The sequence below is a fragment of the Apodemus sylvaticus genome, chromosome 10 (genome assembly GCF_947179515.1).
Source record: "Apodemus sylvaticus chromosome 10, mApoSyl1.1, whole genome shotgun sequence".
Classification (NCBI taxonomy): Eukaryota; Metazoa; Chordata; class Mammalia; order Rodentia; family Muridae; genus Apodemus; species Apodemus sylvaticus.
The window spans coordinates 108,440,141-108,457,442 of record NC_067481.1 but is presented as its reverse complement, the minus strand read 5'-3'; the positions used below and the strand labels follow the sequence as shown (position 1 = coordinate 108,457,442).

At 42.1% G+C, this 17,302-nt stretch overlaps 1 protein-coding gene across 1 annotated transcript in view; it reads right to left on the bottom strand.

The window, feature by feature from the left end:
• The window catches only part of Rrn3 (RRN3 homolog, RNA polymerase I transcription factor), a gene marked incomplete at its 5' end in the record, with an annotated part of 34,732 nt that extends 17,433 nt beyond the window's left edge, over positions 1-17,299 (bottom strand). The window contains 9 exons of the mRNA XM_052196010.1: positions 991-1,083; positions 5,269-5,367; positions 6,331-6,400; positions 7,419-7,482; positions 8,623-8,682; positions 9,174-9,303; positions 9,396-9,485; positions 15,196-15,252; positions 17,210-17,299. Coding sequence (XP_052051970.1) covers positions 991-1,083; positions 5,269-5,367; positions 6,331-6,400; positions 7,419-7,482; positions 8,623-8,682; positions 9,174-9,303; positions 9,396-9,485; positions 15,196-15,252; positions 17,210-17,299 — 753 coding nt within the window. The remainder of the gene's footprint in view (positions 1-990; positions 1,084-5,268; positions 5,368-6,330; positions 6,401-7,418; positions 7,483-8,622; positions 8,683-9,173; positions 9,304-9,395; positions 9,486-15,195; positions 15,253-17,209) is intronic.
• Between the last annotated feature and the right edge of the window lie 3 nt (positions 17,300-17,302).

Genomic DNA, 17,302 nt, shown 5'->3' with positions numbered 1-17,302 from the left:
GATTTAAAAAACAGAAACTGGGACACTTTGTGCTTGCTGTTTCCTCAGATGCTTGTGGCTTACAGAAACAATGAAAAACATTTGAGGAATAAAAGTGAAACAAATTTCACCAAAAACAAGCTTAAAGCCTTAGACATAGGATAAGGTTACTGTACTTATCTTAAATGGCTCCACTAGCATCTTATAATGGCAGTAAATAACATTGGGCATGTTACTTCCCTGTAATCCCAACAGCACACTTATTTAAGAAGGCATTCACAAGTTTGTGAAACTCTTTACCACAAGCATGTGAGCAGGCACACGTGCGCATGTATGTGGAGGCTACGGGCTGCTTAGTTTGGTCTGCCGCCCACCTCTCAGTCAGTCTCTCACTAATCTAGAGCTCACCACTCACTCCAGCCTGGTCCAACTGCCATGCCAGCAGTCTCTTGCCTGTGCCTCACTAGTGCCAGGATGCTCAGCACAGCCACCACACCCAACAGCTTTCTTGGGGCTCTAGGGCTCAAACTAAGGAGTTTTGGTTTTGGTTTGGTTTTTTTTTTTTTTTTTTTTTTTTTTTTTTTGGTTTTTTGAGACAGGGTTTCACTGTGTAGCTCCAGCTGTCCTGGAACTCACTCTGAAGACCAGACTGGCCTCAAACTCAGAAATCCGCCTGCCTCTGCCTCCCAAGCGCTGGAATCGCAGGCATGCGCTGCCACCGCCCAATTCAAACTAAGGTTCTTACACACACACACACACACACACACACACACACACACACACACACACACAGGCAAGCACTCTACCTACACAGCTATCTTCCCAGCCCCTCCACTATTTTATCTTAACCGAAACCCTTAAAGAGCTAAGCTAGTAGCTGTCTTTCCACACTCTGATGTGATAAAGCTCCACTGTATGCTGTTAGTAGAAATGCTAATAAGGACAAGAATCAAAATACAAGACTAAAACAAAGGAGTTTAACCATCAGTGTCAAAGCAAAGAGATACTGACCATATTAAAGAGGCCTTCTGTGGCATCTGTCCCACCTCCAGTCTGAGCCGCTGCCTCTTCAGCACCTTCAATATCCTGCCTCGATACACTCACCTATATCACGAAAAATAAATGAAAGCATGTAAAAATGCAGCTATTGCCCGGGGGGTGGGGTGGGGGGGGGGGGTGGCGCACGCCTGTAATCCCAGCACTCTGGGAGGCAGAGGCAGGCGGATTTCTGAGTTCGAGGCCAGCCTGGTCTACAGAGTGAGTTCCAGGACAGCCAGGGCCACACAGAGAAACCCTGTCTCAAAAAAAAAAAAAAAAAAAAAAAAAAAAAACCAAATCCAAAAAACCAAAAACCAAAAACCAAAAAAAATGCAGCTATTTGTAATTGAAAATTAATCTGCTATATATACCTTCTATTGTTTGTTTTTTGAGACAGAGTCTCTCCACCTAGCCCAGGCTGTCCAGGAACTCACGTTGTAGACCACACTGATTCATAATTAACTCACAGAGATGCCTCTGAAGCCTGAGAGCTGGGATTAAAGGTGAGTGCCACTGTACCAGACTTTCTGCACGTACTTAAAGGGCTCCATTAGCATCATATAACACTACAACATAATGGTGGTACAAACTTAAAAACTGAAAAGTCATAAGGCGTGTCCTTCACCAATGTACCTAACAGAGATGTGGTGTAACACTCAGGCATCCTCAGCACAGTGACATTCATTACATCTCTTTAACACCAAGACACAAACATATCGTAATGTGGTAGATACGTGGTCACACTATTCAAATCATGGTTTTTCTTACTACCTGTGCATGATCCTTGCAGACATACTTTAAAATATTCTTTAAGGAATATAAGACTACTTCACAGGGCTTATCATACAGGTAGCCACACATGTAACCCCACACAAGAAACACCATTGCCCTATTCCCTACAACGTCTTGTCAGGGTGTAATAGAAACAGTAATCCCAACACTCAGGAGATTGAGACAAGATTGAATTGAACCTACAATTCAAAGCTATTGGGAACAACAGATCCCCTTCAACAAAAAAGAAAAAAAGAAAAGAAAAGATGAGTATTGAAGGATATGGCAGGAACAAGGAGCTACCTTGAGTCCAAGGCCAACCTGGCTACAGTTCAAAACCCTGTCTCAATAAACAAAATCCGGGGACTGGAGAAATGGCTCAGCTGCTAAGACCATTTGTTCTTTTCCATCCATCCTTCCTCCCTTCCAACCATTCATCCATCCATCCATCCTTCTACCCATCTGTCCATCTTTTTTTTCAGGGCAGGATTTCTCTATGGAGCACTGGGCTGGCCTGGAACTCACTCTATATACCAGACTAGCCTCATTTGAGTGTGCCACCTCTATCACCAGCTAAAAGCACTTTTTTTCCAAGTTCAACTCCCAGCATCTACATGGCAGCTCACACCCATCCTTAGCCCTCTGCAAATACTACACACACAAGAGATGCATAGACATACAATCAAGCAAAACATAAATATATACATGAATAATACACAAAATAAAACAAATTCATAAGTAGGTAGGTAGGTAGGTAGGTAGGTAGGCAGACAGACACAGACAGACAAACAGACAGACAGACAGACAGATAAATTCAGAGCCAGGTAGATAGCTTAGTGGGTAAAGGTAATTGCTACCAAATCACTCAATCCCCAGAACAGACGTGGTGGAAGGAGAGAACCAACTTCCTAAGGTGTCCTCAGGTCTCCACATACATGCCACTGCACAGGATACAAAAATAAACAAATGTTTAAGACGGGGAAATCAAAAGCTAACAAAAATAAAAAATAGTAAATACTTTTCTCCACTAAGAATTCTATCTTGCTGGGGGGCATGGCAATACATGCTTTAATCCCAAAGATGGGCAGATCTCTGTGAGTTCAAGGCCCACCTGGTATATAGATAATGAATTCCAGGGTAACCAGGTCTACACAGAAAGATCCTGTCTCAAAGAACAGTTGGGGAAGGGAGAGGGTTTGTACTCCTTTAATCTCAGCACTCAGGAGGAGGCAGAGGCAGGTGAATTTCTGTGAGTTCCGAGGCTAGCCTGGTTTATAAAGCAAGTCCGGGACAGCTAGGGCACTGTTACAGAGAGAAACTCTGTCTTCAAAAACCAAAAACCAAAACAGAACAAAAATAAAAAATAAAAAAAAAAGAGTTGTAGATTGTATCTCCTTGGGTTTTCAAGTATTCCCAATTCAAGTCTCCTATTCAAGTATCCAAACCCTATTCAAGTATCCAAACCCTATTCAAGTATCCCCAATCTCGAGCCATGCCTACACCTCAGACTCTCTCAAAAGCCCACCCCTAACAATCTGCAGTATTCACTAGCAAACCATCTCAGAAAACACCAAAAACTATTATAATTCTAAGGACTTCTTAAAATTTCCCATGCAAGAGCTAAAGAAATGGCATGGCACTTAAGAGCACTAACTGCTTTTGCAGACGTTTGATTTCCCAACAGCTACATGGTTGCTTACAACCAGCCCTAACTTCAATAATAGGAATGCCTCTTCTGACAACCACAGCATCAATCAATCAATCAATCAATCAATCTGTTAATTAATGTTGTGTATGTTATATATATACCTATGCATGCTTGCATGTATGTGACCTAAATTTATACACGTTTATGGGGTCAGACCCAATGTTATCAGGAGTCTCCCTCAACTGTTTTCAACCCTATTCACCAAGACAGGGTCTTTCAGAACCTAGAGTTTGCAGGTAAGGCTAGTCTAGCTAACCAGCTAGCTTTGGAGACTATTTTTCTTTCCAAGCACTTTCACTATTAGCAGGCCATAACACCTACTTGAAGTTTTCATGAGCACTTTACTTACTGAGCCATCTACACAAGGCTCAAGGACTTCTGCTTTGCTCATCCTTGATGGCACTGGCAAGACAGACTCTCTTCTTCCAGATCCTCCCAACATCCACAGATTAGGTTATCTCCCCCTTCTGACCACCCCTGCTCCCTGTCCTGACAGAACTGCTTCACGAGCTTATTCTTAGGTCTCTAGCTAAGATTGCTTAGTAAGTGTTTCACTGCTGTGAAGAGACAACATGACCACAGCAACTCTTACAAAGGAAAACATTTACCTGGGGCTGCCTTACAGTTTCAGAGGTTTAGTCCATTATCATCATAGAAGGAAACACGGCAGCATGCAAGGCAGACATGGTGCTGGAGAAGTTCTAAGTTCTACATCTTCTTTTAAGATTTATTTATTTATTTATTTTATGTATATGACTACACTGTACTTTTTCTTGTCTTCAGACACAACAGAAGAGAGCGTCAGATCACACTGCAGATGGTTATGAGCCACCATGTGGTTGTTAGGAATTGAACTCAGGACCTTTCTCTGGAAGAGCAGTCAGTGCTCTTAACCACTGAGCCATCTCTCCAGCCCTAAGTTCTACATCTTGAACTGCAGGTAGCAGAAGGACACTGGGCTAAGCTTGAACACTGGAGACTTCAAAGCTTCCAGTGACATGCTTCCTCCAACAAGGCCACACCTACTCCACAAGGCCACGCCTCCTAATAACACCACTCCTTATGGGCCAAGAATTTAAACACAGAAGTCTATGGGAGCCATACCTATTCAAACCACCACAGTAAGTACTCGCCAGTTAGCCCCTACGTGCAACGGAACCTGTCCAAACTAGAACACGTATCTTATACAGCCTTTCCTCTTTGTTTCTTCAAACAAAACAAAGCCTGGCCTGTTTCTCCTTATATTATACATAAGTAAGAATTTTTAAACCTGGGCTGGAGAGATGGCTCAGCAGTTAAGAGCACTGACTACTCTTCCGAAGGTCCTGAGTTCAAATCCCAGCAACCACATGGTGGCTCACAACCATCCGTAATGAGATCTGACACCCTCTTATGAAGACAGCTACAGTGTACTTACATATAATAATAAATAAATCATTTTAAAAAAAGACAAAAAAAATTTTCAAATATAAATACATGCAGCATCTCATTTCAACATTCATTCTGCCCCTTCTTCATACCACATCAAACATACAGTCCCATCAGACAGTCCAGCTCACAGCACTTCCCACAATGCACCTCTGCCTTTGATGACTGTTTACCCCTTGTTCCTAACCACAGACTGAACTGTCTACAATTCCCAGAAAATAGGCGAAGTTCAAAAAGTATAACTAGAATGAAGCAAAGATCTGGACTATTTTCCACACATAAATACATAGTCATAAAATTCCATAAATAAAAATAGAGGAAAAAATATAGGTAATGATACTTACATCTAACTTGAGTAACTTTTCAATAATCAGCTCCAGAATTTCACGCCTCAAAGTTGGGAAATATAAACTTATCCTTAATAAGTTATGAACATAACATTCCTAAGCATGAAACATAAACAGATGAACAATTCAACACAGTACTTCAGAACATAAGCAAAACATCAGTTATAAAATTTTTATTTTAAATATATAAATAGAAAAGTTTCTAAGCTGCACCCCTCAGCTCTGTATATGTTAAGTCTGACTACTCTAAGCATGCCCAGTCAGCACTTCTACTTGTTAACACACTATCAACTCCTGGTAACTTTCTGTCTTTTACTCCTCTGTGGTACTGAGAATCAAACACAGGACCTAGGCATGCTAAGCAAGCACTCTGCCACTGACCCCATCTGCAGACTCCATGGCAATTCTTGTGTGTGTAAGCATCCAGCACAAGTTATTTCTGAAATGAATTCTGACCCTGACCTGCACATAGTACAGACACTACAAATCCCAAGGAATGAGACATAAGGTGTGGTAACTCACACCTACAACCACAGCACGTAGGAGGCCCTGAGGCCAGACTGGGATACAAATTAAGATCCTGTAATTTTTGGAAAAATTACAGTAACAAAAAGAAAACAATATGAGGGATGTTCCCAGTCTTCTCTCAATTTTATGGGGGATAGGATCTCACATTATAGCTCAGGATGGCCCTCAAATTTGCACAATTACAGGCCTACACCACAACACTCAGTGAAATAGTCTTGAGTTTAAAAATCTAGAAAGGTATTTTTAAGATATTAATATTAGGGGCTGGAGAGATGGCTCAGAGGTTAAGATCACTGGCTGCTCTTCTAGAGGATCCAGGTTCAATCTCGGCACCCACATGGCGGCTCACTACTGCCAGTTCCTCCAGTTCCAAGGGCTCTGACATCTCATACACATACAAGCAGGCAGAGCACCAATGCATATAAAAATAAAAATCACTAAAAAATTTTTAAAGAAATTCAGAGTAATAATTAACAATAATACCATCAAAACTAAAGTCACAAAACAATCTATTCATAAAAGATTTCTTACCAGTGTTCTTTCTGATTTCCTCACAAATGGAAACTTGTCTACCAGTATAGGCATTAAAAACCATGGTGTCCTATTAAAAAATAAAATGCAATCCATGTTACCTGGACTTTCTAAGACACTGGCATTTGCATATGCGCAATAAGGACATAAAAGGCAAAAACAGCACCCACCTCAAGCAGGTCCCCCAAGTCCAGGGGCTCTCCTCAGAGAGAACCCTTAAACGACTCACATGAGAATATGCTTCATTAACTTTGTTATGAAAGCAAGTCAAAAGATAAGCTTTTCTTCTACAAAAGCTTAACAGTTTAAATTTTAAAATAAATAAGAGTACATAAGTATATTAAAGAGGTAAAGTATCATTAACTTGAGATTTTTTGATTAAGACAGGGTCTCATGTAGCCCAGGCCAGCATCAAACTGTGTGTAGCCAAAAAAACGACCCTGCATGCCTAACCCTCCTGCCCCCACCTTCCCAACTGCCAAGATTTCACATATGGAATGCACCATCCCCATTGTGTCCCAACTTCCCATTTTTAGTTAACAAACGTGCCACTGCCGAGGAGACCCACAGCCAGGCTCTTTATAACTGCATGTGATTCCTTTGGTACAGTGCACATTGTACGTGCAGGCTCAGAGACCACATCTGTTGAAGATTAAAGTAAAATACCAACTTCTATACAAAACAGAGGGAGGACTGCTGTATATAAATTAAATAGACAGTTAAGCAGGCATGAGACGATTCAGAGGAAAAGACATTTGCATCTTGAGTTTGAGCTCCAACTACAAGGTGGCAGAACCTGATAAATGTCTTACGACACACTCAACACCTGGGCCTACACATAAATTAGGCTTTTAAATAAATTAACAAACACAGAAAATAGGAAACAACATTTTCAACATGTGCTATTGACACAGTTAAAAAAGAGCATATAACCCAGGTTTTAATGCTATTATATTTTATAATCTATTAATCATCTTTCTCCTCCTTTTCAGGGATGTGAACACATTACAGGCAGGTGACCCACCAGAATTAACCCCTAACCTGTTAAACCAGACACCATGACTCAAAGTCAACAAAAGAATACTCACGATGGGACATATCTTGTTATTATTTGCAAGGCTCTGTGACATGTGTCAAAATTTGCAGGAAGATCTACAAAGAAAAATTTGAACGTATAAATATAAAAGCTGGGTGGTGGTGGCACACGCCGTTAATCCCAGCACTTGAGAGGCAGAGACAGGCGGATTTCTGAGTTCGAGGCCAGCCTGATCTACAGAGTGAGTTCCAGGACAGCCGGGGCTACACAGAGAAACCCTGTCTCGAAAAAAACAAAAAACAAAAACAAACAAAAAAAGAATTGTATGGTTTGTCTCTTCAATTAACAATGAGGATTAAACGGATTAATTATGTCACACCTGCATAGATTCTTCTAAAAGAGCTACAGTTTTTAGCTAAGCATGGCAGCAGATGCATATAATGAAACACTCCCAAGGCAGAAGCAGCAGGATTGCTATAAGTTTTGAGGCCAGGCTGGTTCTACAGAGACACTACTTAATAAGCTAAACTAAACTAAACTATAAACTAAACTAATAAAATAAAATAAAATAAAGGGGTGGGGGAGTCAACTGTGCTCACAAAGCAGACATGGCAGTATACACTGTACCCAGCATTCAGAAGGGAGGGAAAGAAAACCTTTTTTTTTTTTTTTTTTTTGGTTTTTTGGATTTGGTTTTTTCCGAGACAGGGTTTCTCTGTGTAGCCCTGGCTGTCCTGGAACTCACTCTATAGACCAAGCTGGCCTCAAACTCAGAAATCCGCCTGCCTCTGCCTCCCAGAGTGCTGGGATTACAGGCATGCACCACCACCGCCCGGCTGAAAAAAAATCTTAAGTTTAAGTCCTCTTCAGTTACATAAGCTCAAAATCAGTTCTGGAATATATAAGGCCCTGTCTCGAATGCAGGTTGGAGAGTACTATTTATTTTAGTAATACACCTAGGGTGGGTGACTGCACAATAGGAATGTGTCAAAGAATCTATCAAACTGAGTGTAGTGGTACATGTCGCTAACCCCAGCACTCAAAGGCAGAAAGAAGCAGGTGGACCTCTGTGAATGTGTGGTCAACCTGGTCCACAAACAAATTTCAAGACAGCCAGGGCTACATAGTGAGACCCTTCCTGTCTCAAAACAAACCAGAAAGAATCTATCAAAGATGATCATTTGTCCTTGTCCCCCTAAGAGAATAAATGGTGAGATTTTCACCATGTAGGACTCATGTTCTAAGATCATACTTACTGTCATCTTCATCTTCAGAATCTGAAACATCTACACCACCTTCCTTGACAATTACTCGAGCTTTGGAAGAAAAAGAAAATTCATTATTCTATTCTGTGGTGGGCATAAACAATGAACAGGTATTTTAAAGGTGAGGAATGTTCAAGATCACTTAGCTCTTCCAGAGGACCAGAGGACCAGATCCCCAACACATACATGGCAGCTCACAAACGCCTTTAACTCCAGTTCCAAGAGATCTGACACATTCTTGTAATCTTTCTGTATACATGGCACATATACACACATGTAGGAAAAACACTCACATACACACACACCAAAAATGAAATTAAGCAAGTCTAAGCCTACCCGACTTGCTTCCTGCCTATGATACCTCGTGCCATCACACAGCTCTGCAAAGTAGCCGTCATCAGAAACAATACTAACCTTAGGCCATAACTGAGCCCGACAAACCACTGCCTTTAGAATAAGGAAGGTAAGAGCAGAGAACACCAGTGAGAGGTAGGAGAGAGGAAGAAGAAAACCCATCTTTACAGGCAAACCCGTCTACTTACGAGGTACAAAATGAGATGCAATCATGCTGAGACATGGTCTAAGGAAGACAGTCTGTGCAGACACAAGATTCCCAAGGAAGGCCAAATACTCCTCCACCACTGTCTGGCTTCTATTCAACCAGGGCAATCTCTAGAGATGAAAGAGGAAGGAGGGAAAGGTGTATACACTGTTTTCAAAGTACTCAAGTATCTCTGCTAGTCAGTGGAATATACTGAACTTACCAATATGAGGTTTATAAGTTGCTCAAAGTCTTTTGTCAAGTACATGACAGAGGAACGAAATTCCAGTAGCCAGTTGATGATCTGGTCATCCTTAAGCAAAAACAAAGAAAAACCACAAGCTGTCTAGTGTTACAGAAAAGTAATGGATCTACTTTGTACCAATCCTCTATCAATCACATGACAGTCTCAGGAAAACAGATATGCCCCACTAACTAAGTTGTGGCAGAGGCTACGGTGTGCAGTCTTGTGGTCTCAACCTGTGGGAAACAGAGGCTGCAAGCCCAAGGCCTGAGCTCTATACTGAGTTCCAGATGAACTTAGATTACACACATACTAAAACAAAGGAACACATGTGAGGGGTTAGGTGTGGGACAGTTGACACTGCCCTGGAGACCTGGATTTGCTGTCCAGCACGGCTGCACAACCTTGATAACCTGAGTCTCACCACCGACAGCCATGTAAGTATGGGAACTGGGATGCCGCTCAGTGGTCAAAGCACTGGCTACTCTTCCAGAGGACACAGAATCAAGTCCCAGCATCTAAACAGTAGTCACAGCCATCATAATTCCAGTCCCAGAGGATTCAATACTCTCCCCTGGCTTCTTTAGGCACCAGACACGTCCACTGTGCCCAGATATACACAAAAGGGAAAACACCCGTATATAATCATCTTTTAAAACTTAGTCTACAGAGGCCCTTTGACCACACACAAATAAATAAAAAAATTAAGCCTTTTAATTAAAAAACAATCAGCCACAAGGCACAATGGCACGTGACTGTAACTCCAACATTCAGAAATAGTGGGAGGGGGATCTCAAGTTTGAGAAGAGCCTACATTTCATAGCTAAGACTATCTTCAAAGCCCCAAACAGAACAAAACAAAACCTGGGGCTATGGCTCAGCGACAGAGCCCTTGCCCTGCATGCTTGCATTCAAGCGTTCAATCCCTAACACTGAAAAACAGGAACAGAGTTAGGGCCTGCTGCCTCAGTGAGCCCTGATTAGGAACAGAGTACACACAACACTCTGAAAAAGGCAGCCACAACTGCTATCATTTTTACCATGCCAAGAATCCGCCGAGATGGGAGAGGCCGTAGATCTGCGGAGTGCTGGATAGCAGTACTCAAAGCCCAGCTTAACCCCAGACCAACAAAAATCACAATACAATACAGAAACCTGGAGACGAGGCTGGAGAACTCATACTGTTCTTACCGAGAACCCAAGTTCAACTTTCAGGTTTCACACACACATACACACACACACACACACACACACACACACACATATATATTTTGGAGGGAAGGAAGCTGGTGAGAAAATAAAAGATCTTGCTGAAAGCCAGGCAGTGGTGGCACAAGCCTTTAATCCCAGCGCTTCGGAGGCAGAGGCAGGTGGATTTCCAAGTTCGAGGCCAGACTGCTCTACAGAGTGAGTTCCAGGACAGCCAGGGCTGCACAGAGAAACCCTGTCTCGAAAAGCCAATAAATAAATAAATAGATAGATAGATAGATAGATAAATAGATAAATAAAAAAGGCCCTGCTGAGCAAGCACACTCCCCATGTCCCAGTGGGAGAAGAGAACTCTGGGAAGTTGATGTCTGACCTCTGCACATGCTGTGGTATGCACATGCTGTGCACTCACTGCACATGCTGTGGTATGCACATGCTGTGTACTGCACATGCTGTGGTATGCACATGCTGTGTACTGCACATGCTGTGGTATGCACATGCTGTGGTATGCACATGCTCTGCACTGCACATGCCGTGGTATGCACAAGCCTCCCCCCTTTTCTCTCCCAAATATGTAATTTTTTGTTGGTTTGGTTATTCTCTTTTGCTTTTAAGATTGCATCTCTGCATATAGCCCTGGCTGTCTAAAAACTCCCTAGGTGTGAGTTAACTGGCCTCAGACTCAAGAGATCTGCCTGTTCCTGCCTTTGCCTCCCTTGTCCTGGGACTAAAGGGCATGAATTACCAGGCCCAGCTAAATGTTTTTTTTTTTTAAGTTAAAAAAAAAATGCACTGAGGGTTTGGTCAAGCTCTGAGATGTAGCCTGAGCACTGAGAAAGAGTGAAGAGAATCTGCTCACAGAAACTACAGTCCAACACAAAGACTCTACAGTGCATCACATAGAAACTACAGTCCAACACAAAGACACTACAGTATAACACAGAAACCACAGCACAAGACAAAGAAACCACAGTGCAACACAAAGACTCTACAGTGCATCACACAGAAACTATAGTCCAACACAGACACTACAGTACAACACAGAAACTACAGCACAAGACAAAGAAACCACAGTGCAACTAAAGACTCTACAGTGCATCACATAGAAACTACAGTAAAACACATAGATACAAACGACAGTGCAACACAAAGACACTAAAGTGCAACACATAGAAACTACAGTACAACATAGAAACCACAATGTAGCACAAAAACTACAGTGCAGCACAGAAACCACAGTACAACACAAAGACACTTTAGTGCAACACAGACACCAAAGTGCAACACAAAGAAACTACAGTACAACACATAGATCAAACTACAGTGCAGCACAAAGAACCTAGAGCACACCACATAGAAACTATGGTGCAACACAAAGACACTACAGAGCAACAAAGACACTGGCCCTCTGGACCCAAGAAAGAAGGAAAGGATAAGGAAAAGCCTTCCTATGTCAGGAGCTCTGAAAGGGTAATATATTTGTGGGGAACATTTCTAACAAAGAGAAAGCACATTTTTCAGAACAAAACTTCTGTTCGGCTCCAGCACATAGTGAGCTAGCCAACAAGCAACCCTGTAAGCACCACGCGGGGCACAGAAGCCGCGTGTGCTGCGGTCTGGGAAACAGACAATGGAGGGAAGACCATATGCTTAGGAGAGCCAGAGAAAGCTCAAAGCAGCTGACATCTCACCAGGATCTGAAATAAAGCAGTTTGTAGATTAGAACAGCAGCAATGAACAGGTACAACATGAACTGTGGCCCAGGCTGTGCTCTAAGATTTTTATCATTTGCTAACTCACATGCTTACAAGTGTTCACAAAGCAGGTACTACTGATCTCCATTTTACATGAGGGCTCTGAAGTACAAGTGCAAGAACTCACCCTGGGCAAGGAAGCAATGCTATCAGAGCCAATGTTCAAAAACAGCGTTCAGGAATACCTCCAGCCACAAAGACAAGACATTCAAAGACACACAGGACAACAACTGTAAGTTCAAAAACTGGAGTATCTCTCAAGACTCATCACAGAGAAAGCGTCATCAGCTGTACTAAAGGTTGACCTTCATCCCTGTACAGACAGGAAGGTTACGTAGGGGATGGCACGCCTAGGCAATGTCCCATGGAGACATGAGTCAGGCTTCACTGCTCAGAAGACATTTACAGGAGGAAGACAGCAGGGCAGGATCTAAAGAATAACGTTATCAGAAGAACTCAGACTCGAGAGCAGCAACAAGACCACACATGAAAGACATTTTCCCCCAACACGGATGAACAATTGCTATAGGTGAGAAAGTCCAGAAAGACTACAGGTTCCTAACTCAAGAACTGGTTTTAATCAATAAACCAGTTTAGCATTCAGAGGGCTACAAAGAAGAGGATTTGGGGAAGAGATGAGTCTGACTCGCCATACTGGAGCACATTAACAATGCTGGACGAGGAAATGTCTTGGACCCACGGGAGCTGCAGCACATAGTTACCAAGTTAGAGGTACATTTCAAAGCCTACATGACTACTGAAAAGAATCAAGTTAAAAAAAAGTCAGAGCTTTAAAAAATGTTTTTAAAAAAGTCAGGACTAGAAAGGCAGCACAGTTGTCAAGAACACTTGTTACTCTTCCAGAGAGCCTGGATTCAGTTTCCAACACCCACATAGCTGCTCATGTAGCCTCCACAGGCACCAAGTATGCACACACACACACACATAGTGAACACACACACATGCAGGCACAACACTTATGCATATAAAAGAAAATAAAGCTGGGCAGTGGTGGCGCACACCTATAATCCCAGCATCCTGGGAGGCAGAGGTAGAGGCAGGCGGATTTCTGAGTTCGAGGCCAGTCTGGTCTACAGAGTGAGTTCCAGGACAGCCAGGGCTACACAGAGAAACCCTGTCTCAAATAAAAAAATAAATCTCAAAAATAAAACTAAAAAAAAAAAGAAAAAGAAAATAAACCTTAAAAAAAAATCCACTCAATACCAAAGTTACGAACCAACCAAAAGATAATGTATTCAATGAAGAACCTCTAATAAAGTAAATAGATAAGTAATGAGAAGATAGAAAGATCACAAGAAAATGAAGCATTTCTAAGTAGAGAGGCAAAGTGTCAACTGTGTAAGGCTAGCAAATGCCCACTGAAATGAGCATGTGAGGGATTCGTGGGAAAGGCCAGATGTGGCGGCACACACCTTTAATCTCAGAACTCACTATGCAGAGGCAGAAGGATCTCATTTGGGCTGGCCTGGTCTACACAGTGAGTTCCAGAAAAGCCAGGGCTATGTACAGACCTGTCTCTCAAGAAAGAAGGAAATGAAAAATTACTAGGGGTGAAAATATAATCACTAGTAACTTTTGTTTTTTTGTTTTCAAGACAGGGTTTCTCTGTGTACCCTTGCTGTACTGGATCTCACTCTGCAGACCAGGCTGGCCTCGAACTCAGAAATCCGCCTGCCTCTGCCTCCCAAGTGCTGGGATTAAAGGCATGCGCCACCACTGTCCGGGCACTGGTAACTTTTGTCAAGTAATCAGAGTAGTAATAAACTGACTTAAATGTAAAAATGACAGCCGGGCGGTGGTGGCACACGCCTGTAATCCCAGCACTCTGGGAGGCAGAGGCAGGCGGATTTCTGAGTTCGAGGCCAGCCTGGTCTACAGAGTGAGTTCCAGGATTGCCAGGGCTAGACAGAGAAACCCTGTCTCGGAAAAAAAACCCAAATCCAAAAAAAAAAAAGAAAGAAAGAAAGAAAGAAAGAAAGAAAGAAAGAAAGAAAGAAAGAAAGAAAGAAAGAAAGAAGAAAGAAAGAAAGAAAGAAAGAAAAAAGAAAGAAAGAAAAAAGAAAAGAAAAAATGTAAAACGACAGGAGGAATGGGGTGCACAGTCTGTGAACAGGAGCAACATCATAGTTAATCATTGACAAGAGTCCTTACTTCAGGGTGTGGCTGCTCTAGACATCTTGCACATCAACTCATTGAGTCTTCTTGGCTTTTCCCTCATTCTTTCTTTTTATGCTGCAGTTTTTAAATTTTATTTATGGGTATAAGTGTTCTGCCAGCATGTGTGTATATAGACTAGAAAAAGGTTTCACATCCCCTTTAAAAAGTTGGAGGGCTGTTAGCTGCCATGAGGGTCTTGGGAACAGAGCCCGGGTCTGCTGAAAGAACACCAAGTACTCATAACCACTACTGCTGTCGTTCTAGGCCACCCACTTTAAGTCACCACGTGGGTGGAAGGGGCGGGGCAAGGGGGAAGCACAGTTATCCAACCACCAGATGCCAGTGCTTCTGACAACCAAAGGCACGGTTCAGCCATTGTTAAGTGACCCACAGATGGTGAGACTGCGCTTGGTTGACAACCACTGAGTTACACAGAAAGCAAGTTGTGGAGGACAAACTAGGACCACTGTACAAATGACAGCCTGGAATCAACCCTACAGACCCACATGGCAGAAGGACAGAGCCAACTCCCACAAGGTGTTCTGGCTTTCACCCTTGCTCTAGCAGGCATGAGTGAGCACACATGTGCAAAAATAATTTAAAGTGATAAATATAGTAAAAATACTTTCTTAAATTACCTTTATATCAGGATCAGACAGCTGGTTCTTCAACAACTCTAAGTCATTTGTTTCACCCTAAACAAAGAAAAGAGAAAATTAATGTACAACTACTATGGTTTCCTCTAAATATCAGTCCAATTTTTATTACGCCTTACTATCTCACAGAATTGTAAAAGGAACCGTGAAACTTCCACGAATCCCTCATGATAATGAAGTCAGGACTTTAATAAACCTTTCATATTTAAGGCAGGTCTGGATGTTTTATATACCCATAATCCTAGCTATTCAGAAAGCAAGTCCAAGGTCACCCATCTACACGACCCTATCTGAAATATAAAAAGTAAAAAAAAGAAAGGCCTGCAGCTACAGCTTAGTGGTGGAAGGCTGATCCTATGTTCAATCCTAGCAAAGAAAACCAACCAAAGCAACAAGGGGCTTGTGTTAACAGAATCAGAGGTCTAGGACAGGGAGGCATAAACAGCCACACAGTCAGCTATATAGGCGTGTGGACATTTGACTACTACAGATACTAATGAGAATTCTAAAAGTACGAGTAAAAGCACAGTAATGATATATAATCACCTAGAATTTGCAAAGCAGCTATTTAAATGTACTGCTATAGGTGAGAATTATAAGACATAATCATCTATATTTCATCATTAGTGGTGAAACTTAGGTAGCTCCTTAAGAAATAAAATGGGGCCGGGCGGTGGTAGCACACACCTGTAATCCCAGCACTCTGGGAGGCAGAGGCAGGCGGATTTCTGAGTTCAAGGCCAGCCTGGTCTACAGAGTGAGTTCCAGGACAGCCAGGGCTAGACAGAGAAACCCTGTCTCGGAAAAAAAAAAAATAGAAATAAAATGGGCTGGGCAGTGGTAAGCGTGCCTTTAATCCCAGTACTCGGGAGCCAGAGGTGGGCAGGTCTCTGAGTTAGAGGCTAGTCTGGCCTAAAGTGTGAATTCCAAGAAAGCCGGGACTCTACAAAGAAACCCTGTCTTGAGGAAGAGAAAGCAAGGGAGGGAGGGTATGGTTTAGTGACAGCAGGCATGGGGTACAGTCAGAAGGCAGAGGCAGTCCAAGGCCAGGACAGTCCACAAAGCAGTTCTGGGCCAGCCAGAGGGATACAGTAAGACCCCATCTCAAAAGGATACAAGCTATTTAAACAGACTATGTGTATAATTCCAGGCTTGAGGCAAGAAGATTGGAATTAGACATCAGACAGGGCTACACAGCAAGACTGTCTCAAAAAAAAAGAGTAAGTTAAACAAAAATTGCTCTAATTTTTTTTTTATTTTTATTTTAGCACTTACTAGTTTTCAAGATGTATACAGCATTTTAAGTTCTAAAACCTCAACATACTTGTTTTGGTTACTTTTAAGCTTCCAGTATCATGCATATCACTAAATAATCTATTTCAATATGGTATCTATATATTTCCCTCAATTCTATCTTTTTAGACAGGTAGTTCTCAACCAGAGGATGTTGACCCCTTTGGGGATTAAACCAAACCCCTTTTCTAAGAGGGTCAGAAAACACAGACACTTACATTTTAAGTTATAACAGTAGCAAAATTACAGTATGAAGTAGCAAAGAAAATAATTATATGGTTGGGGGTCAGCACAACATGAAAAACTATTAAAAGGTCACAGCATTAAGAAGGTTGAGACCCACTGTTTTTAGACAGAGGCTGTGTAGCCCTGGCTGATCTCAAATTCAGGTATCCACCTGACTCTGCCTTCAAGTACTGGAATTAAAGACACAAGCCACCAAGCCTAGAGTAAAATTTATTTTTAGGCTAAGAAAAGAGCTCAACTAGAACTGTTTTCCTAGTGTAGCAATCCCCACCACTGAGACACCTAAATAAATGCACACATAAATGCTAAAGTTCATCTTACCTGTTTACTGTCCTTTGTGGGGGGGGAAGGGGTGTACTCAGGAGGAACCCCAAGTCTTGATAATTTGCTCTTCTGTGTAATACCTATTAAACTCTGATTAAGCAAAGTAAAAACCCCACATAGTAATTCCTCATACCTTTTTGTATTTCAGTAAGACTTCTGTCCACAGTTCCACCAAACCGAACAGTTTTTTCTCGGGGGGAGAATTGAAGAACTCATTCTCTAATGC